Source organism: Diospyros lotus, chromosome 14 (genome assembly GCF_014633365.1).
Source record: "Diospyros lotus cultivar Yz01 chromosome 14, ASM1463336v1, whole genome shotgun sequence".
In the NCBI taxonomy this organism is placed as follows: Eukaryota; Viridiplantae; Streptophyta; class Magnoliopsida; order Ericales; family Ebenaceae; genus Diospyros; species Diospyros lotus.
This window is the reverse complement of record NC_068351.1, coordinates 911,522-938,715: the sequence shown is the minus strand read 5'-3', so window position 1 is coordinate 938,715 and position 27,194 is coordinate 911,522. Positions and strand designations below refer to the sequence as shown.

Here is a 27,194-nt window from a genome sequence, read left to right as displayed (position 1 = left end):
CTTGAAAGAGAAATATTGATAACTAGGTCGACTATACTATGCTTGTCAAAATCTTTTACAATCCAGTTCATTGCTACTACATCCTCCTTTTTAGAATTTAAGATAAAAAAATAAACTACAATTAAATCATTAACCACACAGACGGACATAGAATTTTAATGTAAAAAATTCAAATTAAAAAAAATTACAGCTAAAAAAAATAAAATATTACTATGATAATATTACTACTACATATTATGAACGAAAACTTTTCAACTTTGTCGTTTCAGTATTTTCAAAACGTTTCATTTCTAAAATGTCAAAAACTTTCTTGGAATAGTTTTGCAATTTTAGAAACTTTTAGTGCCCGTTTTATAATATTAAAAAAATATCAAAAACAAGTTTACAATTTGAAAATGCATTTCTATCCACAAATATAAATGAATTTTTTTTCATCTCTAACTCAACTTTTAATTTTTTCTAGAATTTCTTGCCAAAATTTGTTTGAATTTATGTGTGTTTTTAGTTGAATAACTAATTTTTATAATTTTTTATATTAAAAATTATATTTACAAAAAACCTTTATATTTTTTTATTTACGCATTTCTTCTACACTTCCATTTCTTACTTTTTTTGAAAAATGACTTTTTCCGTTTATCTTTCGTATCATATTTATTTCCTATTTTTATTTTCGTACAACTTAAGTTACTACAATAATAATATATCTATTAATAATTTTAGAATATTTGGCACCTATTTATAAATTTACTACTCATCTATAGATGCACACCAAAAAAATAATTTAAATAAATTTATATTTTAATTAAAAAATAAGGCACGAAGAAAGTAAATATTCACTTGTAGATATATTTCAACCAGAATCAAATTTGACGTTACACATAAAAAATAATTTAAATAAATTTATATTTTAATCAAAAGATAACTCACAAAAAAGGTTAATCTTCACTTGTAGATATATCCCAACCAGAATCAAATTTGACGTTATAATCATAGTCAAATTTAAAATTTTAATCATGATCAAATTAAAAATTCAAATCACAAACAAATTTAAATGTTGAATGACAATTATCACACCTTTAATTTATCCCTTTGATGTTGGGAAACCTTATTTGGTCAGTATTTATTTGTGCCATTTTAGTGAAAGCTTCTAGTGTGCTGCATCTTTTGGCACTTCCATATATGTCAAATGGGCTAAAGCATAAACAAGAAATATTGATAAAGACAACCAATTATTTTTAATTAGGTTAATTAAACCATAAACATCCAGTTAAATGTTGGTTCATCCCTTTTCTCTAACCCCATTTAATTAAGCTGATTCAAATAGTATTTTCCTTCTCTGCACCTTTTTCTTTAGTCAAAACCTTCACTTTCCAAGTTTTTTTGTAACTAAAAATATATAAAGCAGAAAAAAAAAATTATACACAGCAACATTAAGGCATACCCCAAATAAAACACACGCAAATAAAAGAAAAGTTAACTCACAATAAGGCACAAAAAATTAGGCCTCTACAACTACAACACAGAGATTCATATCTTAGCACCTAAAGGACCCTATCGAACATACTTTGAAAGGAGACACCAAATGTAAACCAAAGTTAACCCTCAAAAAGATTAGAGAAACTAAAGAGTAAAAAGACGGTTCCAAACTACATTCTAGTTCTAGATTAAATGCACTATTTGAGACTCTACACGCTCCTACCCACAAAAGTATCTATTGTTGCAGTAAATAAACCAACTCTTAAAGTAGCAAGCAATGAGCTACTTACTATAGACCCTTATCTTTTCATCTGGCAAAAGCTCACAACATAATTATTGTCAAGGCCAAGCAAATTTGACTTTTCTTCAAATAAAATCAGCATCTTTTTTACAAATACATCATCTGAGATTCCGCACGCTACTGCCCACAAAAATATCTATTGTTGCACTAAATATACTAACTTTTAAAGCATTAGGTGATGAGCTACTTACTATGAACCCTTGGTTTTCCATATGCCAAAAGCTCACAAGATTCAATTATTGCCAAGGCCACGCAAATTTGACTTTTCTTCAAATAAAATTAGCTTCTTTTTCCCAAATGCATTATGCGAGATTTTGCAGACTCCTGCTCACAAAAATATCTGTTGTTGTACTAAATAAATTAACTTTTAAAGTGCTAGGTGATGAGCTACTTACTATGAATCCTTGTCTTTTCATCTGCCAAAAGCCCTCAACACTCAATTATTGCCAAGGCCAAGCAAATCTGACTTTTCTTTCAGAAAAAAGAGCATCTTCCTCGCACACGGACATCCACAGAACAGGTGACTATTCTTACTTTCTTAGTGCATGGTTTGCATCCCCCCTTCTTTTCTTTTCAATTTAGCTGCATGTTTTCTTTTATTATCGATGAATACTCACAGTCAATTACTTTTCAACTATATATTAAATAAATTTATTAGACATGCAAAATAATTCAAAATCACACATATTAAATAAGTGCATAGAAATATATGTTTATACTATATATGCTTCAATTGATAAAATTTGAACCCTAATTATAAAATATATATATATATTATAATTCTCTTACCACCCGACAAAAAATGGTTCTACAACACTAAAGCGGCAGTGGAATATCCCCCTCAATTCAACGAGAAAATCCCAAGTGAAAGCACTGTGGCTCCAGTAGCTTGTGTGGCAAAGCAGCTACAAGTGATTTGATGGGTCAGACCTTATAACCATGTTGTATCACTAATGAGGCCTGCTTCAGGTGGGCCTAACCTGTCCAACAATGCCATAGCTCTAGCCAGAAGTTTTTGGAATAAATTACCACTTGAAAATTATAGCACGCTTTTACTAAATTATAACATGTATTTTCAGCAGTTTCAAGCGTATGATGTACACTATACGTTATAGTTTTCATTGTTTTCCTGTCAACCACAGAATGTGCAAAAGACAACAAATCTTCATGGGTCCTAGCAACTATCAGTAGATTTCAATACCCCTTCACCTTGTCCACACAACACTGCCAAAAGGATCCAATATTTCCCAGTTTCCCTGAATTTGGAACCTCATCAAAGCAATACAATGCATTTGCGGCAGAGAGGAGATTGATAGCCACAATCATATTACTAGTTGGTCTCTCTCCCTCTCTCTCTCTCTCTCTCAGCAACGATGATTCAGGTAACTGACTTCTTGCCAGCCGTATTTGCTTTCAGTGGCTTCACTTTGATTTAGAAGAGCCACTAAGCTTGGGGTCAGTCTGGTAGTATACAACATCCCCATCATCACTGACATAGTGGTCTTGATTCAGGCTCCGAATTAAGTCTCCAATCAAGTGGAATGGTAGAGGTCCCGATTTCTTGGGCTCCCGGTAATACTTCCCAAGCACAGGCTTCGCTGCCTCAGTCTGCGCGGTTCAAGTTGAATAGAAAGGACCCATAAGAACTCCATCAGTATAACTTAGGCGCAATACCAAACTCGAAGTTTGTTTACAGGCTACTGTTTGATCAAACAAAAGAGCTGCTCACCGCTTCTGTCAAGTGGTAGTGTGGGATCTGGGGAATGAGGTGGTGTATAACATGGGTTCCAATATCGTGGTGGATGTTACTAATCCATCCATAGTCGCGGTCAAGAGTCGTCAGCCCTCCTCTCAGATAATTCCATTCCTAAACAATGAAATGAATGAATGTCAACAATTTAGAATAGTTGTCCCAAGGTAGAGACTTGGCGTGATAAAGAGAAACTTCTTGGAGTCCTCTGCTTTTGTAGAAATATGGTTATCTCTCTTATCTTTGACATGGAAGCTTTTCTTAAGTAGCTTTTGTTAAAATGACTGAAATAAAATTGTAATAATATAAGATTGGAATATTTTTTAGGCTAAAATATAGAATGCATTTTAAGATTTTTATCAAATTATTAAATTTTTTAGAATGCATCATTTTTTCTTATCGGTAAGAATCAAGATAAATTTATTCTAAATGAGTGATTAGAGATAAATTTATTTAGAAAAATTTAAATAAAAAGTCACATGACTTCTTTTTCAAGTGTCGTCAGATAAATTTAATAAATACAGTAAAAAATACTTTTATTCAGAATATTTTTCACATTTAACTATTTTTTGTTTATATCTTAGTTAATAAATAGTACCTAAACAAGAGAAGAAATGGAAAATAAAGGGCTAAATTGCAAAAATAGTCATTGAACTTTTCACTAAGATATAAAAAGATCACTTAACTTCAATTTTGTATACAATTCCATAACTACCATCAGTTGCCATTAAAAGAAACTAACAGAATGCTAATAATGTGAGTCCATATATAATATTAAAATGCCATGTTATAAAAAAAAATCAATGACCTTTTGTATTTTAATATAAATTTCAGTGGTTAGCACAAAGTTTAGTGACCATTTAATTCTTGGGTCGAGTTCAAATGATGTGGCGTTTTAATTTTATATATGGGCTCACATTGTTAACTATATATATATATCAATATTCTGTTAGATTCTTTTAATGACAACTGACAATAGTTATGGAATTGTATATAAAATTAAAGTTTAGTAATATTTTTATATTTTAATAAAAAATTCAATAATTTTTTAGATTGAAGTTTAGTAACATTTTTATATCTTAATGTAAAATTGGGTAAGTATTTTTGTAATTTAGCCAAAATAAGGCAAGTGGTGAGGCATCAATACCTTTCCACGATACCGCGGAAGCTTATCTTCATGACCATGGTGATTCAAGTAGGTCACGAAATCCAGCCACATTACAAAACCCTGAGAGAGATGAAATGTTAATTCAGACCGGCATGCTACTCTAGTGTCATGCATGGAAGCATATATATATATATATATATATCCAAGAGAATTTTGATTTACCCAATATGGAATGCCATAGAGTTCGAGTATTTGAACAGGGCCAATCACAAAACATAAACCCACAAGTAAAGCAGCCATTGCTGTCCAGCAGAGAGTGGACGTAATCACATCTTTCCTTTCGCTGGGTACAAACAATGGGCTGTTTGGATCGAAGTGAGAACCAGTCTTTCCAGGGCTTCTATGCCACTATAACACAAGAAACGTAAAGTCTTATTTTCAGAAACTAACTAATTAATCTCGTAACATTAACATACATGGAATGGATGAATATGATCAATAATCAGAGAAGGAGCAACAAATTAATTTACCAGGTAAAAGGGATACGCAAGCAAGGGGAAAGGAATGGTAAATCGTAAAGTTCGGGTAATCCCATCCAGATGATTGTAAATTTTTGCAGACAACTGCAAGAAAGAAAAAACAAATTAATGGCAGAAATAATTGAAGTGAAGAAGAACCAATGAACTGACTGTTAATAAGAAGCAACATCTAGAAAAACAAAAACAACAAACTAACTAACCGGGTGCCATGATTCATCATTCTCGGCATGACCCTGATTCTCATGATGAATCCTATGGCTAATTCTCCTGTAATTTCCAAATAAATAAAGGATATCATGCTATAATTAGATGGAATCCTATGTTTGGTGAAACTAGAATTATGTCTATTACAAAAATATAATAAGTTCATTCTCCTTTTTAAGATCGTTAACCAACCACAATAAAATAATTATATTGTTAACTAAATAATAATTATATTTATAATATTGTATTTAAACTAACAATATAGAAATATTAAAATAATACAATACTATATAAGGAAAAATAAAAACACAACAGTATATAAAGGGATGATAATAAATTCGAGACATGTGTAACACGCAACTCCCTTAAAACAGATTTGTTGTCTCACCAAAAGTGCTAAAGGCTAATTGGAGTCTATTTTTTAAGGTACAACGGTTTACAAACTAAGAAGTTAACACAAACTTTAGAACCTAACAACAAACTAAAATACTAGTTGAACACTATTAAAATTAGAAGAGTATGATAATATTTTATTCTGTATTTCTTTATTTTTTAGAAAAGAAAAAAAAAAAGTAAAAAGAGAGAAAGAGGAAGAAGGAGTGAGAGGCTTCAGCTGATTCTCTCAATTATATAGATATATATTATATCCTACATTATTAGTTTCACAACCGTCCATGTTTTAATGTGTGTCGCACAATGCCAATCAATCAGTAATCCATACGCATAGTTTGTATATAGTACACGCATAATACACTTTTTTTATTTTTATAATAATATAAATTATATATTATACTCAAAATAAATTTTTAATCAATTTTTCATTCACCCATCCAGCAATTTAGACATATAAATATACCAAATTTTCTAACAATATCTCCCACCATATCACATTACATCATATATATATCAAGAAAAAAGAATGAGTAGCAGCATACCATCCATGATACGGCACGAGAATTGAAGAATGTAATAGATGGCCAACCACACTATTTAGATTGTGGTTGTTTGAAAAGCTTCCATGCCCACTGCCCAATAAAAATTAAGCATAGATACACCAAACACAGGCAATTGGATATCAAAATTGAACACCAAAACACAAAACCCACAAACAACATGGCTTAGTAAGAAGATTGCGATTACCAATCATGGCCAAGAACAAAGAGAGCCCAGAACATGGTGCCTTGAGCAGCCCAATAAAGAGGCCACACAAGCCAATTGTTGAGATAGGCAGCTGCTGCTGCTAAGCCAAAAACAACCCCCACATCTCTCACAACAAAGCTCATGGATCTCCATGGGTCCTTAACCCAGCAATGCTTCGGAATGGCAGCCCTAACATCGGCCAATTTGAACGGCGGCGGTGCACCAGGGTCAAAATCAACCTCATCTACAGATCCAACCTTCAATCGAGAACTCACCTGAAGAGCGCATTTTCTCTCCCTAGCGGACAGGGTTGGAGCACAAGAAAAGGGGTTGTTTAAAAACCCGCCAACATATGATTGAGTGGAGAGTCCAGCTCTGGGTTTTGGGAAGGCTTGAGGGAGGGGTCTAATTAATTGGTCTAATTCCGCTTTCTGACAAGAACCATTTCGCCATTGGAGACCCAGATAGTGTTTGATGCAAGACATTTTAGCTATGGGTCTATCTGTTTCTCCCCGAGAGAGAAAGAGGTGAAGAGCAAGCCTCAAGCCGTGAACCAAAGTGCGTACTTGAGCTTGATTGACATTAAGATAAACGATATAATGGAATAACGACCCTAGGTTTTGCTTCCTCTCGTTATCTTGCTGTTCCGTGTAAATCATACTGTTTCTCTCTCGTTACCTTGTGTTAGCATAGTATAGATGATCTAAATAGCAAAGACTAGGAGGAACAAGTTTACCAAAGAGGCTTGCTAGGTTTGGGCTCACTGTTCTCCTTGGGTTGTGGCTTCCTTCGGCTGGTGGGAACATTCTTTATTAGCGGGTTGGTTCATGAAAGTCGATTGGTGGGTCCCAAGAGTCCTAACCAATAGGATTGTATGAAGAACAAAACAAGTTGGTCAAATTTATATTTTTATATTTATATATATATTTTTATAATTATCTTAAAATTTTTATTATTTTAATTATTCATAAATTTATATTTCTAATCAATTTAACTCTTTTACTCTAACTTTTTTTATATGATAATTTAAATATTTCATTATTTTGATTATATCCTTAGATCTATTTTAGTTAATATAATTCATATATTTAAATTAACTTAAAAATATAAATTTGAGAATATAACTGAAATATTAAAAAGTTTGAATCAACACACGAAAAAAAATTTAAAATACAAGAGTTAAATTGACTCAAAATGCAAGTTTAAAAATATAATCGAAATAATAAAAAATTCAAATAACTACACAAAAAAATATATTTATATATATAATTATATAAACAAAAATATAAACTTTGCCAAAACGGATTCCAGCTTGAGGTGCCGTCCACCACCTCCTATCAGTCATATAAGTCATTGTTTCAATACCAATACATTCGTTTTTTGGTAGGAAAGATAGTACATAATGGAAGGAAATAGAAAATTGACTCACAAATGACAAAATTGGAAGTGAATAAAGGGCATAAAATATATACAATTTTAAATATTATTTAGATACTTAATTATAATAGTCTAGGTGACACGTGTATATTTATATATTATATTTTATGTTTCATTAATATATAATAATAATACAATTAAAATTATCATAGTTGAAAGTCTAAATAATATTTTTGTATATAACATAATTACTTGTACATGTAAATGAAACAAAAAAATAATCTCGCAGTTATAAGCACAATCCACGCAATTACAGTTTGTATACTTTCAAAGTTTAATAATTTATTTGATTCTTAAATCATTATTCAAAGTTGAAATATATATGATTTTGGAAGTTTTAAAACTCAAGGGAACAAGTGGTTGGAGCATCCGTTTGGCAAGAAATGGGAATGTATGATGATTACAACAATTACTGGCTCGTCAAATGGGGATGTAGCTCAGATGGTAGAGCGCTCGCTTAGCATGCGAGAGGTACGGGGATCGATACCCCGCATCTCCACTCTTCCATACCCTTCTTTTGTCTCTTTCCACTCTTAGCATTAACTCAACCTAGTTTTTACATATATGCATCAAAAATACCAATTAAAAATTCAACTTTCACAATTTCAGGTCCAGTTTTTCTCAAGTGGAGGGGTTTGACGTGAAATATTCGAAAGAGTCTTAGAAGAAGTCAGATGAGCTCTGTTATTTTTTTTTACTGTAGTGTATAGATTTACATATATACATATATATATAAAATGCTACTTAAAAATTCAATTTTAACAACTCGAGGTCGAGTTTTTCTAAAGTGGAAGGGACTAACGTGAAACATTCAATCCAAAAGAATTCAAAAATAAGCCTTTTTAGTTTTCCACTACAATTATTAAGGTTGCGTTCTCTTTGCTGTTTTCAAGTCATTTTTAGTTTTCAGTTTTCTAAAATAATGAAAACGCGTTTTCTTTGTTGTTTTTAAAAATGCATTTTTGAAAACAAAAAAAAAATTGTAAAGAAAACTCAAAACAACAAAAAGTTGTTTTGAGTGTTTTCATCCAAAACAAAATCTAAACTCAAAATACATCTATTTATTTATTTATTCATATTTTATTATTGTAATGGAAAAAAATATTACAAAATTCATTAACTTTAAAATGTATATATATTTTTAATAATATATTAACATTAAATATTTATAATTTACTTAATAATCAAATTTATTGAATAAAATATCATTAAAAAAATATTTTCAAAATTTCAAAGAGAACGCGTTTTCTAATTTTCTGTTTTGAAAAATAGTTTTTCAAAATGACAAAGAGAACGCGTTTTTAATTTTCTAAAAATAGATTATCAAAACAGAAAACTGAAAATGAATTCAAAACTTAAAACTGAAAATTGAAAAGCAAAGAGAACGCAGCCTAAGTTTTCAATTTTCTACTTCAATTAAGTTTTCTAGATTTCCTATTTTAATTAGAATTTGACTTTTCCTAATTCTGTTTCAGTTTTCTTTCTTTCTTTTTCTTTTTTTTAATTCAGTTTCATCCTCAGTCTCACAGTTAACATCACTTCGTATGCTAAATCAGTTGGTATTAAAATTAAATACTATCTCAAATATTAAAATTAAATATATACAAATAACATTTTTGTCCATGCATACTCTTTAGGTACTCCATGTACTTAATTACAACCCTCTCTCAGGGCAATGGAAAAGCTCACCTAAGCTGAGGAGGCACCCACGCTTTGAGCTTTTTCTTCCCTCCTTTAAGAAAAATAAAGACAAAATGGTTGGTGTTAGGTATTCACTCTTCCATTTCAAAGGAGCCGTGAACCGGGCGCAATGACTAGGCAGGAGCATGTTCAACTCCACACTTTAAAGCCGTGTCGGCTGGGCATCTCTCTCTCACACGGCTCTCGACCTAGAAGTCAATCCTTTCAATAGGTGAGACTTGGACTGTCCATCTGGGTGACTTGGTGCTCAAGTATGTTTTACGTATGGAATTGATACACATGCACCTCAAGGTTATTTAAATTATTATCCAATCCAAGATTGGGTGCATCGATCTGGACTTCAGTCTTGGATTGGGCATATATAATCGATTTTCGGTTTACTCCAGGTTGATACTAGTTCATGATCGAAAATTGATAAAAGGATTATTAATAATAATATTGAATTTAATTTGTTATTGATATAAGATTCAAAATTAAATTTAGAATGTTGCATTTTATTTGAATGTCAATTTTTTTTTATTTGGATGATATTATATGAATATATGTACAAGATCAACAAGTCTATTATCAAGATCAAAAAGTCTAAAAGATCAAAATAATTAATTGGGCTTAAAAAAAAAATATCACAAATAAACGAAACACAAAGAAACCAAAACAGTCTCCCAAGGACTAGAACAACGAGAGACCTTACAATCTTCAGAATACCAGGCAACCAAGAGACCGTAATGGCCCCCGACTATTAGAAAGCAATTAAGGAGACTAAACTTATGTTGGGGGACTATTACTTTTTGTCGGAGGATGCAAACAAGCCTTGGCCCTATGCTTGTCTTGTAAATTTGGGAGTTAGGTTGCACGAAATTGAGAAATATTTTTGATAAGAAATAAAAAAATAAATAAGAAACAAAAATGTGATGTAAAGTGTAAATTAAAAAAAATAAGAATTTTTTTATAAATATAATTTTTAATATAAAAAATTATAAAAAAATAAGTTAAACATAATAGATGACTATGAAACCCAATTGAAATGATGATATTTTAAAACAAAATTACTTACAAATGAGCAACTAGAGCCAAGAAGTACTGAAGCAAATCAAGCAATTAGTGGTGAGTGCACTAAAGCAATCAAAGACGAGTGCGAGAGGAAGGAACAGCCGACAATAGCAAGAGGGAATGACGACAGCCAAACTGAGGCCCGATCTTTGGGATTCAACAACGAGGAAACAGCAAGAAGCAACAACAAAGGAAGGACAACGACGATCTTTGGGATTTGAAAATGCAAATAGTTTAGGGCTGTAATACCTCGAGAGCCCAATGTCAGGTTTGAGAAGGAACTCTAAAGAAGTTAGTATATATATTCAGGATAGTAAGGATGGAAACAACACCATCTAGATACATTTTGGATTGAATATGAATAAAGAACGCTTGGGTTAAGCGTACTTGAGCTAGGGTAACTCAAGGATGAGTGACCTCTGGAAAGTTCACGTAAATCCATCAGGGTAAGTTCATACGGTCTTTCTTATCGCTCAATATTGGATGTTACAGATGGTATCAGATCTGACCCTTAGAAAATATGGTCTAATGAGGGCATGGAATGGTGACGAGGCGCGAGGGCCTAAACAAGAAACAACTCCTAGCAAGTTTCTAGGATGGCAACCCCCAAAAGGAAGAAGATCTAGGACTAACTATAAGGTCACATGACGAGAACATCATATACTCAATGGGAGAGAATGTAATACCCCGAAAGCCAAAGGTTAGGTCTGATAAGAGATTCTAGAGAAGTTAGTATATATATTGAGAATAACAAGGAAGGAAATAACACCAGTTGGATATCTTTTGAGCTGAATATGAATAAAGAACTCACATATTAAGCGTGTTTGAGTTATGATAGCTCAAGAATGGATAACCCTTGGGAAGTTCATGTAGATCCACCAAGGTAAGTTGATTCGATCATTCCTATTGCTCGATACAAAATATTACAAGGACTAAACTACAAATAAATTTAAGGCAGACGTGAACATGAAAAAGAAGATTGCAGAAGATAAGTGTTGTTGGTTATAAAGTGGCTGGTTAAAAATATAAGCAATTCCGTCTTTAAGATAATTAGTCATTGAGAAACACGTTTCTGACAATTTTTTATAATTTGTGAAATACTCTCAAAATATTTCACAAATTATAGAAATGGCCTGAAAAATATTTTAGCCTGTCTTTGTCGTTTTCTTACATCCGAAAACCCTTCTAAGAGTTTTGTGAAAAGAGTAAATATTATGTATAAAGAATTTTAATTTTAATGGATTTCAAAATAACAAAATAGACATTATATGTAAAAATCTTAATTCTAGTAAATCTCAAAAAATTCAATCGTTTTCAATAAATAGACAATCATTTATTTCAAAAAAGAATATGTCTCGAATATTGATTCATATACCGCATTCAAATCTTCAGTATTTAATTTAAATATTAAAATATTTACACAAAAAATTTTCTGCACTCTTCGATTACTTTTTTTTTTTTTTTTTGTAGAATTTTAAGTTAATAAATTTATTATTCTATTTAAACAATGACAATTTAATTTTTAATTCAAAACTTTTAAAAAATCTGATCTAATTTAAATTGAATCAACGAGTTACCCCACCTAATCCCCCTAAGACCTAATCCCCCTAAGACACATCACCTTTCCAAAAAAGGAACAATGCCAGTGTCCAAGGCAATCACCTACAGCACTTTTCAAGGGGCCCTGTGATTTCTATGGTACGAAGCAATGATAATACAATTTATATTATCACAAACGTGTGACATATCCAATATATTTTTATATATTTTATATATATAATAATAATGGTATCACATAATCAAGCAACATCCGATCACACCAGATGATTGATTCCACCATATAATATAGCTGTTAATTAGTGCAAGTCATGATAACGAGGGAAAAAGATCTGTCAGACTGTCTCTCCCTATTCCTATGGATAACCTGTCCCACCTAATGAGCACCCTAAAGTTTTTGCATGAAAACAATGGCAGTGTGGTTGGCTCATCATATATAGGTAATATGTGTGGCTAGCTACCTCAAATTAAAGTAAATGTCTGTTTAATCTTTAAATTAATTAATTATAAATATTTAAAGACATAAGCTTTGCAATATATGGATGGATAAACAACATTTCTGATATAATTAAATTTCGTGCCTAAGTTAATGTAAAATGGTCAATATATGGATATGTTACAAGTTTTTATTAACTTGGAGCAACTTGACCCAAAGATGTTGGCCTCCCAACACACCCTCTAACCTCTCCATACCTTTATATTATTTACGAGGTTCTATTCCAACCATCCTTGTCTTTAACTTCACTCCTACTCAAAGCCCACATAAATTTGCCACCAAAACAAGGTCCTCATCATTCTGTTGCAGCAGCAGCAGCAGCCGCCATCAAAACCTCTCAGCTCATATTTCCTTCTCTCTCTTCCCAGCTCTGCATACAGAGAGAGAGTGAAAGACAGAGAGAGCAATTCCTCCATGGGCACAATTAAGCCTCCTATTTGGAGGCTAAGGCTACCCCTTTCCATTGTCACCATTCTAATCTCCACTTTGGCCTTCGTTGCTCTCTTGACCACTGAAAGAATAAGCTCCGCCGCCATTTTCAAGTTCAAATCCTGCTCCAGAAGAGACCACACTGTTCGCAAATCCATCCAGCCCACTAGAGGTACAAATTAACGATGCATTCACTTTTTTCTTTTCCTTTCGTGATCCCGGGGTAACGGGATGGGATTGGACAGTATAGAGGTACTGCTATCGATGATTTTAATGCCGTATCTAAACCGTTCATCGGCAGATGAGAACAGCCCGGAAGATGACGTGGTTAGCTCGCACGTGGACGACAGGTTCGAGTTTGACCCAAACGAATGCAGCGTCACTCATGGGAAGTGGGTTTTTAACAGCTCCTTCAAGCCCTTGTACTCCGACCGGACTTGTCCCTACGTCGACCGGCAATTCTCTTGTGTGAGGAATGGACGGCCGGATTCAGATTACCGTCGCTGGGAGTGGCAGCCGGACGACTGCATCTTGCCCAGGTTGGGAAGATCTGAATTTATGATCAAATTTCATCATACTAACTGTTGGTCATCAACTCTGATACCATTTGTTAAGTATCGGAATAAGAGGTAATTACCCAACATTTGTCTGTTGATGCATTAATAGTTTGTGTTCGATGGTTTGATTGTTTTCAGGTTTAATGCTAAAGTTGCGCTTGAGAAAATAAGGGGAAAGAGACTGATGTTTGTGGGCGATTCCTTGCAAAGGAATCAATGGGAATCGTTCGTTTGTTTGGTTGAATCCATTATACCTCAAGACCAGCAGTCCATGAAACGAGGCCGCTCGCATTCAGTCTTCAAAGCAAAGGTATTAATTAAGCACGAGACTCCATGAGAGGAAGTTCTCATTATCTAGTCTTAATTCTATTGAATGTACGTATCATCCAGGGATACAATGCAACGATTGAATTCTACTGGGCTCCATTTCTAATCGAGTCGAATTCAGATAAGAATATAATAGTAGATCCAAAGAAAAGGTTACTAAAAGTGGACTCAGTATCCAAGCATGCCAAGTACTGGGCAGGAGTGGATATCTTGGCTTTCAATTCTTACGTTTGGTGGCTAAGTAGCACCACGGTGAGGGCACTGTAAGTTCTGATCATCACCCCTTTAATTAATAACCATGTATATATGGAAAATCTTTAATTTTGTGCTACCATGCATATATATATGTGCGAAGATTAAGACTCCGTGAGTGAGATTTTTGACGTGAAATGCACAGATGGGGTTCGTTTCCGAATGGTGAAGACGGATGGGAAGAGCTGGATACACTGGTAGGCTACAGGATTGGATTGAAGACATGGGCCAACTGGATTGACTCCAATGTTGATCCCAACAAAACCCGTGTGTTCTTCACTACCATGTCCCCTACTCACGCCAGGTCTCTCTCTCTCTCTCTAAAAATTATAGGAAACTCCACTCCTTGCTATAATTTGATTGGATTTCTTCTTCTTATACGTTCAGAAGTGCAGATTGGGACCACGAGGATGGGATCAAATGCTTTAACGAGACGAAACCAGTGATGAAAAAGGGGCAGTGGGGAACGGGCTCGAACAAGCCGATGATGGGCGTGGTGGCCGACGTGGCGGGGAAGATGAAAGTTCCCGTCATTTTCATTAACATAACCCAGCTATCAGAGTACCGCATCGATGGCCACGCATCCATTTACAACGAGCTGGCAGGCGAGCTGCTGACGGAAGAGCAGAAAGCCGATCCCTTCAACTATGCGGATTGCATCCACTGGTGTTTGCCTGGAGTTCCCGATACATGGAACCAAATACTTCTCGCATACTTGTAGTAGCATGCAATGTATGATCCAACAAATATTAAATCACTCAGATTAATCTGTGATTCTTAATTGGCCCCAAATTGTCAATTTTTACACACAGTTTGCCGAATCGTAAGTGTAGATGAGCATTGTTTTTCAAAAGAAATACATTGGTTATTAGGCCCATATTTTTGCCCATATATTTTCTCCATTTTTTTTTTTTAGTGATCATTCAAATTTCTCAGATACTCCTAGAAGAGCCAAACTCATATTTTTAATGTAATTATCTAAACTTTCGTTGTTTCGATTTTACTCATATAGTTTTATTTTCAAGTTAATTTAATCCATGTATTTTGACGTGTAAGAAAAAAATAAGATCAAATTAACTCATCTCACTTTACATTTATTTTTACCCATCAAAGTATAAGAGTTAAATTAACTCAAAAATTAATATAGATAAAGGGAGTGTAATCAAAATAACGAAAAGTTTAATTTGTCAAATGAAAAAAAATGTAAATCACAGAAGTTAAATTACTTAAAAAATACAAGTGCATGTAATTAAAATAACAAAAAATTTAAGTAGTCACGCAAAAAAAATAGAGACAAAAATATAGATTTGGCCTTACTTGTTATTTAAATTTTTTTCATTAAAGACTTTTACTTGTCATTCGAATATAATAATAAATTTATTAACTAAAACTTAGATTTTGATAGAAAGTTATTAAAGAACGTAAATCAATTACCATTCAAATAGTTCGATACTTAAATCAAGCACTAAAATTTAAAAAAATAATATAAAAAAGTTTTTTTTTTTAAATGAAGGCTCATGCACTCTTTGTAATACATAGTCAACAAAATAATACATTTATATATGTGTGATGAATTAAACCAAAATAATATCATAAATTTTATATCAATTTATTTATTTATTTATTTTTAGAAGTTCAGGTCAATTTATTGACAAATGACAAGTAAAAAAATTTATCTTAATAAATTATAAAATAATAATATCTTGCAATCGGGAAAATTTTTATCTCATTTAAAAAAAATAAAATTTAAAAGTCGCGTGCTTTGGACTCGGACCGATACCCAAACCCAAGCGCACAAAAATTGTGACTTCTGTAGGGTTTTGGAAACGCCCTTTTGTGGCCCTTTCTTCTGAGATCTCCCTCTCTCTCTCTCTTTCTTTCTCTCTCTGACCCTAAAACAGACACATCCCATGGTAATGGCGTCCGCGACATTGAGAAACGCAAGCCTTCGCTACATTTGTCGTTCTCTCACTTCTCACGCTCTTGGCCGGCTCGCGCCACCGAGGCCATACCTTCGCCTCCTTCACGGAGCTCCGGAGACTCTGCACCGTGGATCTCTTCCTCTTTGTCCATCGGTTCGTTCCCGTTGCTCTCTCGATTTATATAGCTTCTCTCTGTGAAATTAATTGTACTGTTGTTTCCAGGAATTTCAGCTGTATCACCGATCGCAGTGTTTCGCTGTGTGCCCTAGATATTTTTGTAGTTCTACTGGTTCCACCACTGTTATTCAATCGAATTCTGCGACCAGTGGATCTTCTGAAGGTAGCTCTGGACAAGGTGAGGAGAAGCCTGGTCAATCGCAACGCACTGCTGAACAAGGAAAACCTGTTCGCGGCGGGGTATTTTATATCTATTTCCTTACGTTCATATATGCGTGTATATGTGTGCGCGTGTTTATACTTGCATTTTTTGCTATGAGGTTTTGTTTTCCGCTAAGTTGTTTAGATTTGATGAATTCTTATCCCTGAGTTGGCTGAGCTATATTCACGTGTACCTCGTGAGAATGATGTGATTAATCCCCCTGTTGTCTGCTCAACTGTCTTTTAAGTTGGAGCCAACACTATCCTGAATACATTTTATTATAATAGTGTGAATACTAAATCTGCATGACTAATAGAGTGACTCCGAAGAGCTATCTTTGGACCTGGAATTTTTAAGGGAAAGGAAAGGAAAATTTAAGTAAAAAATAAATAAAATGACGGATCCACACGATCATTTAAATATCTTGTGGTTGATTTAGTTAGAAAAATGAGAAGGAAATGAAACATGTAGTTAGATAAATGCATTTTTGGTTTCAATCTCTATTAAAAATGTAAAGCATAAATATATTTGTTTCCCTTTCATTTTCCTCTTGATTTAGCAATCCTGGTTCCAAACATAGATTATTTAGATTATATAGCAATAGCATGCAAAGTGCAAGTTTATGAATGACTAGCTTTTTTTTTAGAGGTAATAATAATATATTTTGAAAAAAGCCTTTTAAGGGATGAATTTTCTACAAAAGATGTCAAAGCAACTTACATATCATCATCAAAAAAAGTCTTGCAAAAGATCTAAGTGAAACAGACATCGCCCCTCTTAACCTAGAAGAAAATGGTTAACAATGTTCACCTTCAAAGAAGAAGAGAACTTTCAAGATTTTCAAATGCTCTGTCATTCCTCTCCTCTCTCAAAAAGGAATAAGAAGCCAAAGGACCTTCACTCAACTACTAGGACCATAGTTTTCAAAGGCGTGCCTAGGCGTGAGGTGCACAGAAGGGAAACTCTACACACCTCATCACCACTGAGGCACAGCACCATGCTTGAGGCACGCACCTCATGTAAGGCACAAGGCTCAAGGCGCATGAGCTGCATTCCTTGTATATACAAGTGTATTAAACCCCTATTTTCTTGTCCATTTGTCATCTCAGATCTTATTGCTCGTTGATTTGATTGCATATTCTTGTATATTGGTGAGAGGCAAACCTAGCAGTATAAGCCGGATGTCTACTGGATCTCCCACGCATTGGGATCGTTTGTCAGTGATATTCACTCATAAAGTACTACTCATGTCTGTATTCTGCTTTATTTTTGGTTCTTTCTTCTAATTTCTTTTGCAATTTAGAAGAAACTAATTTTATGTTGTAATTGATTTTTGCTGTGTTCTACTCTAATTTTTTTTTTTTCATTCTTCTAATTTTTGTTGCTATTTAGAAAAAGCTAATTGCTAAGAAACAAATGTTTTCATTGTGTGATCTGCTGAATTTTCCTGTCTCTCTTCTAATTTCTTTTGCAATTTAAAATAAACTAATTGTTTTCTTGTAACTCTTTGTGCTGTGTGTTCTGCTGTAATTTCTTTTTTTTTTTTCTTTCTTGTAATTGGCTTTGCAGTGTGTTTTGCTTTACTTTTTTCTTTCCTATAATTTTTTTGGCCGTTAGAAGAAACTAATTTTTTTTTTTTGCAATAATATTATTTGTTATTATAGGGTTAGTTAGTTGTCATTTATGATTTTATGAGTTTGCATCTATCTCCTTGTAGGTACATATTGAAAAGAATAGTGTATAAGTATTTTTTAAGTATCCTGAATAAAAGTGCTCCTCATGTGCCTAAGGCTCACGCTTCACCTTCCACCTCATGCCTAGGCCCCAAGCACTAATTTACACCTCAGTGTGCTTTGCGCCTTTGACAACTTCTAGGACGAGCCTCTAGAATAGGAGCTAGTAATTTCCATTGTACATCCAAAAAGGAGTAGAACAAAATTTGGATATTTGAGCCAACAAACAATGTATTGCCAAATGATCCCTCAACAACTCATCGTTCTAAGGGAGGTAGCACCAGTTAGTTACAGAATACTAGTATCTCAGAGTTTCAGTTGTGAGAATGGCACAGTGTCATAGTGTTATTAAATGCGCGCCTTGATACCAGGCGTAAGCCTGGCGCTTAGAAACAAACCAGGTGGGCGAGATCTGCCTAGGCACGCTTGGGCGCAGCCTTGGGCTCATAGATGTTAAAGGCGCGCCTCATGAAATTAGCTATCAAGCAGCCCATTGCCCACCGAAGCCAGCTGCCATTCTCGGTTCCAGCTTTCCCTCTTCTCGGTTCCAGCATGTATACATTACAACGTATTTACATTTCTTTAGTCTAAGTAAATGTCCACATTTTCTTTAATTTATATTTTACCTTCCATTTATTTTAATACATAATGTAAATAAGAAAGTACCCTTCATTTGGATTCAATAAAAATATCTAAAAAATCAAAATCCATAACAATAAGAAAATAGAATTTTGGTTTTAGTACAAACTCGAGATTTAGCGATTTTACCATCCCCAAAATACATACCTTCTATTTCTTGAAAAATTCATTAAAAATCATTTTAACAACAATGAATATTAACTATCAAAATACCGGGAGATAGTTTTTCAAAATGAAAACATTTTCTTATATGTCTCCTTATAATGCGCTAATCTTCCAGACTTAGAAAAATAGTATTTTTCAAAATGAAAACGTTTTCTTGATTGTGGACTTGTAGTGTTTATTTGTTTGTTTAGAACTTTGCATGATGATTGGTACTTGTTTGAGTTTGAGTATTATCTCTTTGTTTTTCTTAAGATGGTCTTTAGAGTGGTATTGTTGTTGACATGCTGTGAATCTTGGAGAAATCAAAAATTTTAAATGTCATCCAACACTATTGATCATAATCCTAGTAGTAGCTTTGCTGGTAGAAGAAAAGATTCAGCATGGAAATATCATAGTTAGCTTATGTTGAATTTTATATTTTTTTTTATAACATACTTGTTAAAATATTATTAGAAGTTATGACCTATTTTATACATTTTTCTTCAACTAGGACATATTTTTATTTTTTATTTTTTATTAACTTGCACCTAGTTCTACTAGGCTTGCATCTTGCACCTCAGGCTCCAAGACCCTTGTGCGCCTTAGTGCGCCTTGGGCCTTTAATAACACTGAGTGAGACAGTCATAAAACAATACAGCCACCTTAATCCTACATGGATTCTTACTCATAAAATATCTATATCTATGACTATACATTTGTAAGGCTATTATATCTCATGTCATGTTATGCCTAGGAGTTTTTTATTAAGTTTTTGGTCATTGTCTGCATCTTTACTACAAGCTCTTTTTATTTTATCCACTCTCCTGACAATTGAGGTAGTCAAAACAAGGGAAAAATAAATCTATCCTAGGAGGGGCTTCTGACTTTGGCAAAATTTTCATGGGAAATTCAATATATGATTGTCACAAGGAGCCACATTTAAAGAACAAACCGGAAAAGATTACTTGAGTTAATGGACTATAAACCCATTTGCCCAGCAAAATGTAGTAAGGAATATTCACTTGTGCTCGTTCGATTATATCTTTAGGCTTGATTTTATACCTTATCTTGTCCTCTATGGACAAATCTTGTGGGGGAATCCTTAAGTTTTTTATTTATTAGATTCTCAGTGTATGTTACTTGCATTAGTGTCAAGCCCTCAGATTATGGACTGGACAATTGAGGGAATTCCAAGAAAGAAATGAATGTAGGAAAACAGATAGAATGAGGGAGGGAGAAAGACAGAACAAGAGGGAATGAAAGAGAGACGAGAGAGAGAAAAATGAGAGAAAGACTTTTGTATTATTCTCCAATGATACTTCCTCATATTGCTGTAGGTCTCTTATAGAGCCTCCAGCAACCATAACAGCATTCTAACAATATAACAGCTAACTAACATAACAGCCAAAACATTAAGCTAATTCCCTAACCACTTAACCCCCATCTAGTTAGCAACTAACGGCACATACAAGTACTTATTAACGGTCATTTACTGATTCACCCCTAGGGTCTTGACAACTGGCATTCTTGCTTTTGTTTCATCTATGACTGCTCAACCAGGTGGTTTGCCTAAGGCAAGATGCTCCCGTCAATGTGTTTTTACATCTGACTTCTTCAGCAGATTACTTTGGCCCACTCATTTTTTACACAAGAACACTCAATCAGTGAATTATTATGCACTCTTTTGAGGGTGGTTATTCTAGGAAAACCACCTATCCTACCTCCTTTATTATTGAGTGATCATTTAGGGGGCATTAGCTACTGATTTGGGCTGTTTCTTACTGGATGATGAAGCTTGTCCATAATTATTTCACTAGCTGACCCTGACCTCTATAATTTTGAGGTCATATACTTTGCAGTTTACCTCAAATTGGTATTGTTGCACACACTGAAATAGTGTTTCTCCCCTGAATGTTCAATCAACTGTTACTCCTCAATTCATTTCTGGGAGAACCAGCTACCTTTGGGTTTGAGTCAAATTTTACCCAAACCACCACTTATCTATTGATTTTTCAAAGTTAGTTGGCTTGTTCTTCCACTTAGCTGCACCCAAGGCTCATCTTTGTCATAGATATCTCACCCAGATTTTGCCCCATAAGATGTGACCATTGCTCTATGAGGACTTGCTTTTGCTAAGTCTCCATTGGGTTAAATTCTTCTAAAGCTTGCTTGGTGCTTAAAGCCAATTTAGTAGTTTGATTAGTGACATTATTCCATAGTTTATAGCTTGGCAGTAGAAATGTTGGCCTAACTCCTTTTGTCTACAACATGAAAAGGAAATTTTTGAAGTTAGGTATGGTAAATGCATCTGGAAAACTTGGATGAGGAAGGGCAGTGCTGGCCAGGGCCTGTTTGAACGTGGTCTCAATATTTTGGTCTTCAAAACTGTGTTATAGATGGTTCTGCAAATTGTTTGTTGCAAAAAGCGTGTTGAGTGAATTGTATCCTAAAATAAATTTTGAGACACAACTATGAATCATGTGTTTGGTTGTATTGATATCTGAACCAAAATCAAGACATTGTGTTTGGTAAAACCAGGATTAAAGTTAAATCATACATACTCAAATAAACTGATGCCTCTGATTGTTTTTTAAACCCAACAAAATGAATTAGGTAATGAAAGGGCATGAATTTAAGTGCATAAAACTTAAACCAACAAAAATGAATTTAAGGACATGCTTTTTTTTGGTTATTTTTTCGTTTGTTTTAGAACATTCACTTTTAAAACCAACGAAAAATGTTCAAAGGTTACAGATGTCCAACACAGTTAATATATAAAAAAAAATCCCAACATTTTCCATATTTTCCTTCTATCATATGTATTTTCAATTTTTTTCTTTTTTGGTGCTTTTGGAAATAATTGCACTCCCCATTGGTCATGAAGCAAATCTATTGCTGGCATCCGACCATACAAAAATATATATTAAATTTGGTAAAATCCCAAATGCATCCGAAAGATGACCATTTTCCTTGTGCTGTTCTCATTAGACATTAATGAGGTATTTTTGTTCCCATTGGCATATTTGATTCAATTGGTAATGGCCTTTAAGATGTGCATCCAAGAGCATAATCGTCACAGCACTACATGTATGCCTTTGCCAGTGCTGATGAGATCTCAGCCACCACTCATTTGGGTGATGGCATGGTGATAGGTTACCAACTCCTACAAGCCTGCCAACCCATTTTGCTCCTCATCCAGGCTCGGTTTTTGGTGGGACCCATGGATGCCCATAAGGCTAAGCTATGGTAGGTTTGTCAGTTACACTATGAACAGTGCATTTGGCAGAGTGATTGGTGACTGAAGGTGGTTGTGAATTCAATTTTCGGGTGTGTATGAGAAAGAGGAGGCCACTGTCCCATGCACTGGAAGATGAGAGGAGGAAACTCGTACACCTGACATTTTGAAGAGATAGATATGGTTAAAGAGTGGAGTGCATGAGGGAAGTTGGTCTTGATTTTGCTTTTATATCTAGAGTTCAGTACTCACTGCTTGCTTATGTGCTGGCTAAGCAATTTCTAAAAGATTGTCCATTTTGGGGTTTTTTTTAAAAACTAAACTGAATACCAACCTGCCAAACATGTATCTTTTGTTTGGCAGTAGAAACCAGAAAATAGGACTACATCAAAATGGGGCCTTAAGTTTCCCATACCAACTCCAAATAACATATGATGGTAACGCAAAAATTCAATATAAACTTGGCTAGCCAAAGTTTTGGCTTCATCACGTGCCATTGGAGAGCTCATCACCTGGGTCATCACGTATTTGTCCAACTTAGTTGTTCCTATCATCTGATATCTTGTAATGCAACATGTGCATCACCACCGACCCTCCCCCTTTCTTTCAGAAAAGGTATGACTCTTTTCCATTACCTCAATATTTTCTTTTCTTGTATTCAAAGCTTTTAAGAAGGTACTGTCTAGAGAGATATTTTTTCTTTTCTTTTCTATTTTGTGACTACTTGAGTGCCATTGAGATCTATCTATCTATCTATCTATCTATATATATGTGTGTGTGTGTGTGTGTGTGTGAATGTAGCACTAATGATTTTTCTAGAATTTGTCATGTGGTAATGTTTTTGTTTTAGGAGAAATTGACTGAACAAGGTCCCTTATGGTACTTTGATGCTGGCTACAGATGGTGCTATTGTAGCATGGTTAGGTCTAGGGCTGGTTGTTGGATGATGCATGTCAGAACTTGATAAAGTCGAGAAAACAAGATTTGACTCATTTTGGCTATTATTTTTTTCAGTGTTAGAAAATGCGGCCGCCGTGATTAAGGGCAACTCAGCACCCCTAGGCGCCGGGCCCGATAGATCGCCGGCGGCGGCGCCTAGCCGATTGGGTCGTGTCTGGTTCCCCTTCCCCTTTCCCTTTCTCTCTTTGGTTGTTCGTCGCCTGAGTCGTTTCTCTCTCTCTCTCTCTCTCTCTCTCTCTCTCGCTGCCACCGCCGATCTCGTCTCTTGTCCATTCTCTCTCATCGCCGATCTCATCTTCCTCCAGTACGTATGGATTGCTCCTTGCTGCAGCAAGCAGCATGCGTTGCTGACTCTGTAACAGCTGCTTGCTGTTGCTGCTACTTGCTGCAGCAAGCAAGAACCTTTTTCCTAGGCGCTTCTAGCGCCTAGCGCGTTTTAGAACACTGATTTTTTAAACATGTCCGTGGTCGATTTGTGGAACAAGATTTGTCTTTAATGCAGGGTTCTTTTAGATATCCAAAAAAAACAAAAACGTTAGCAGGCACAGATGTTTATACACATTATAGTAAACTGGAATAATCTTTCATTTCTGGTTAGTTGTGTAATGATAATGAGACACTATTAACCTGTTTTTCTGATGCCAATACTGCAATGAACTTAACCCCTAGAGTTTTGGTAATTTATCTTGATGTTCAAGACTGCACCTGAAAGTGTTGAAGGTGTTCCTGTTCCTCCCATTGACAATCAGTTCCAACTTCCAAGGTTGGATAAAGGAGGAGAGTTACTTTAGGCAGTTGATACTAAGTGTAAAAATCATTAGGTCTTATATCATGTCTCTAAGCAAAAAAAGTTAATTGTTCAAGTGCACTTTTGACTTTCAATATACGGCTGGCAATTTCATTTATTTTATGAACCATTTTGTCTATCTGCCTCGATACATTTATTTCATTATTCCATTGACTTCAAGTGATATATAATAATCTGATTGAAACGAATGTACATTTGCTTGTGGCAGCCTGTCTCATGGTTGAGCTTTCTTTTGCTTGTTGCTACTGGAGCAGGGCTGATCTTCTACTATGACAGAGAGAAGAAACGGCATATTGAAGGTAGATTACTATGGTGAGTAGGCTATTAGTAAAGTTTAACTGCATACGAATACGCAACATGCAAGTGGAAGACTTGGATATGTTCTTGTTTGAGTTCTATGATGTAAAAGAAAGAATCCAGGGAGTTGGTGTTACCTAGAAGCATAAAAAAAAAAAAAAAAAATGCAGCCACATGCCATTTACAAACTTGTAAACTATTTGATCGTGGTCATGTCAATGAACCTTTGAGAAGAGTAATGCTTACAATATACTTCTAAATTTGCTTGTGTTCTATAAAATATGAATATAGCACTCAGTTTGAGGGAAAAGAAAAACATAAACAACATACCAAGCCTTTTTCCCTCTATTTGGGGTCAGCTAAGGAAAAGAGAAAGCATGCCAAAAAAAATAAAAATAAAAGAAGATTGCACCATGAGTTTACGGTTTTGTTGGATTGTGCATTCTTTCTCCATTGCGTAATTTGTTAGATTGCATTCTACATGTGATTAGTCTTGAATATTTGTTGTAATTCCATTCGTTGAACTTGTACTGATAGAAATTAGTTACAGAAATCAACAATGCCTCAAATGCTGTAAAACAGGGACCCTCTGTGGGGAAAGCAGCTATTGGGGGTCCGTTTAGTCTCGTCAACCATAATGGAAAAGCAGTAACTGATAGAGATTTTTTAGGAAAATGGACAGTGATATATTTTGGTTTCACGCACTGCCCAGATATCTGTCCAGATGAGCTACAAAAGCTTGCTGCTGCTGTTGATAAAATAAGTAAGTTGCTAATTCTTGTCTTGATAAAAAGTAGCATGACAAATTCGTTCGAAAAATCATTGCTCTACAACATAAAGTGAGGTGTACATCATTGTGATTGTAGTTCAAGCTCAAGTATTAGAGCCATTTTAGAGGCCTTGTGGACAATTTTGTTGCACGAGTCTCCTTACTGCTGCCTAGCTTGATTGTAATTGCACATTGCTGCATACTGCACTGCACTCAATAATGTTCATTTATTTTTTATGTTATTTTTTTGTGCAGAGGAAAAAGCAGGGATTGAAATTGTACCAGTATTCATTTCAGTTGATCCTGAAAGAGACACTGTTGAGCAAGTTCATGAATATGTTGAAGGTTCTTAAGATTGGATATTTATAGTAAAGATGCAGGATTCGTAGAAGTTGCCTATGATGCTTTTACTACTCTCTCAAGTTTTTCTTTTCTATATTTGGTTTTCCCAGAATTCCACCCGAGTTTAGTTGGACTAACTGGTAATCCGGACGAGATAAAGAAAGCTGCCCGTGCATTTCGAGTCTACTACATGAAGACGGAAGAGGAAGGCTCAGACTATCTCGTCGATCACTCAATAGTCATGTATGTATAACCTTAATTTTAATTGGTAAAAAATTATGTTGTTGGCTTCACACATGCTCGTCATATGTCAATATAATTTTCACCGTACATAAATATGCTTGTGGCAACCAATGGGTCTGCTTTCTTCTGATATTATCTGACTGCCAAATTGAAGTGATTATCTTGATTTGTTTTGGGATTTCAAGAGACCATGAGCCGTAGGACACTGACACTTTCCTGGAAAAATGGTTTCTGGTTTCGTAAGAGTTTTTTCATCCACATATTGTATGGGCCCAGGTGTACGTTCGAGGAATTTCGGTTGATATGCTATTAATGATTTAAGATATAAAGTATATCATCAAATTCTCTATTCTCCAGTCCATGTTTGATGTGCTGAAGTAAATACATCCAGTTCTAATTGTTAGTTGAGATAGAGCCACATCTCAACATTTTTCTCCCTGTGAGGATTGATTTTATATCCTTGTCGAATACTCTGATGTCTGTGATTGTGATATTTTGCAGGTACCTGATGGATCCCAGCATGGAATTTGTCAAGTTCTTTGGGAAGAACAATGACGTTGATCAGCTAGCCGATGGCATAATTAAAGAAGTAAAGCAGCATAAGAAAACAAAAGCATGATTTTGCGTGCCTATCTTTAATGCCTGGGAACTATTTTTCTTGCTGTCATTTCTATTTCGGTAGCTGCTTATTTTTTGGGAAGTTGCAAGTGATGCCGAGAAGCATGGAAAGATGATTTGACTTACCATATGAAGGGGGGAGCGCGCGAGGGTTAGGGATGCGAGTATGCCTAATTTACTAGGTATTTCCTGCCCAGCTTAAAATTGCTTTCACAGGATCTAATGCCTAATTGCACTACAAGTGTATTGCAAAAATTTTCGATGGACTGAGCTTAAAATAACATATTAAATTTGTTATAAAAAAATTCTCTTTGGTACCGAAAAAAAAAGAAAGAAAATACCCTTGTCACATGACCCCAAGCATTGTTTAATTAGGCCCAATCAGAGTAGATTAGCCAAGATGCGAAGTGCCCGAGTACCGTTGTAGTTGGCCCATTTGAGATTCAAACTACAGTTCGGACTGGGTCAAGTGGACCCATCTGCACCCTAAACAATTTCAATCAGGCGTTGCATATTTAAGGCAGAATTGGGCCGAGTTCATCATCTTCAGCCCAAATACACTGTGTGCCAGGCCCAACTACATTACTAGTGGGCCGAAAGAATCATCTTGGGCCCAGATGGATCCATCCGGCCCAAATGGATCACGGACTGAGCCAAGTAAGCCCATCCGGGCCCAACAACCTTACGAACTAGTTCCGACTACAGTAGTTCCAATCAGACCCAACTGCATCACGGGGTGGGCCCAACCACAGTTCCACTCAGGCCCGGTTGAATGTCTCCC

At 34.8% G+C, this 27,194-nt stretch overlaps 3 protein-coding genes and 1 non-coding gene across 6 annotated transcripts; 3 read left to right on the top strand and 1 right to left on the bottom strand.

The window, feature by feature from the left end:
- Positions 1-2,597: 2,597 nt before the first annotated feature.
- Positions 2,598-7,294, bottom strand: LOC127791101 (omega-3 fatty acid desaturase, chloroplastic-like). The gene is given in 9 exon segments (XM_052320873.1): positions 2,598-3,385; positions 3,507-3,644; positions 4,675-4,755; positions 4,858-5,043; positions 5,166-5,258; positions 5,375-5,441; positions 6,314-6,403; positions 6,519-6,940; positions 6,942-7,294. Coding segments are annotated over 9 exon segments (1,293 nt in total). The 5' UTR covers positions 6,972-7,294; the 3' UTR covers positions 2,598-3,199.
- A 1,087-nt stretch (positions 7,295-8,381) lies between these two features.
- TRNAA-AGC (transfer RNA alanine (anticodon AGC)) lies at positions 8,382-8,454 on the top strand. The gene has a single exon. It is a non-coding gene; the product is annotated as a tRNA-Ala (tRNA).
- Positions 8,455-13,044: 4,590 nt separating this feature from the next.
- On the top strand, positions 13,045-15,207 carry LOC127790410 (protein trichome birefringence-like 3). Of its 2 annotated transcripts, none has more exons than XM_052319924.1 (6): positions 13,045-13,360; positions 13,490-13,727; positions 13,884-14,055; positions 14,136-14,335; positions 14,470-14,628; positions 14,712-15,207. In XM_052319924.1, the coding sequence occupies exons 1-6, from the start codon at positions 13,174-13,176 to the stop codon at positions 15,043-15,045; spliced, it is 1,290 nt and encodes a 429-aa protein (XP_052175884.1). In that variant the 5' UTR covers positions 13,045-13,173; the 3' UTR covers positions 15,046-15,207. The 2 variants fall into 2 exon arrangements, with proteins under 2 accessions (XP_052175884.1, XP_052175885.1); XM_052319925.1 differs by having other exon boundaries at positions 14,720-14,897.
- A 924-nt stretch (positions 15,208-16,131) lies between these two features.
- Positions 16,132-26,484, top strand: LOC127789935 (protein SCO1 homolog 1, mitochondrial). Of its 2 annotated transcripts, XM_052319044.1 has the most exons (8): positions 16,132-16,399; positions 16,469-16,663; positions 17,735-17,863; positions 24,353-24,443; positions 24,992-25,204; positions 25,466-25,555; positions 25,663-25,795; positions 26,297-26,484. In XM_052319044.1, the coding sequence occupies exons 1-8, from the start codon at positions 16,235-16,237 to the stop codon at positions 26,412-26,414; spliced, it is 1,134 nt and encodes a 377-aa protein (XP_052175004.1). In that variant the 5' UTR covers positions 16,132-16,234; the 3' UTR covers positions 26,415-26,484. The 2 variants fall into 2 exon arrangements, with proteins under 2 accessions (XP_052175004.1, XP_052175005.1); XM_052319045.1 differs by lacking the exon at positions 17,735-17,863 and having other exon boundaries at positions 16,134-16,399.
- The last annotated feature ends 710 nt before the right edge of the window (positions 26,485-27,194 follow it).

Bases quoted from the DNA above. Each gene is read 5' to 3' on its own strand.
- LOC127790410 (XM_052319924.1), top strand. From the start codon at position 13,174: ATGGGCACAATTAAGCCTCCTATTTGGAGGCTAAGGCTACCCCTTTCC. The intron at 14,056-14,135 runs GTATTAATTAAG...CGTATCATCCAG, and splicing joins ATTCAGTCTTCAAAGCAAAG to GGATACAATGCAACGATTGA. The intron at 14,336-14,469 runs GTAAGTTCTGAT...TGAAATGCACAG, and splicing joins AGCACCACGGTGAGGGCACT to ATGGGGTTCGTTTCCGAATG.
- LOC127789935 (XM_052319044.1), top strand. From the start codon at position 16,235: ATGGTAATGGCGTCCGCGACATTGAGAAACGCAAGCCTTCGCTACATT. The intron at 16,664-17,734 runs GTATTTTATATC...TTGTCATCTCAG, and splicing joins GAAAACCTGTTCGCGGCGGG to ATCTTATTGCTCGTTGATTT. The intron at 25,796-26,296 runs GTATGTATAACC...GATATTTTGCAG, and splicing joins GTCGATCACTCAATAGTCAT to GTACCTGATGGATCCCAGCA.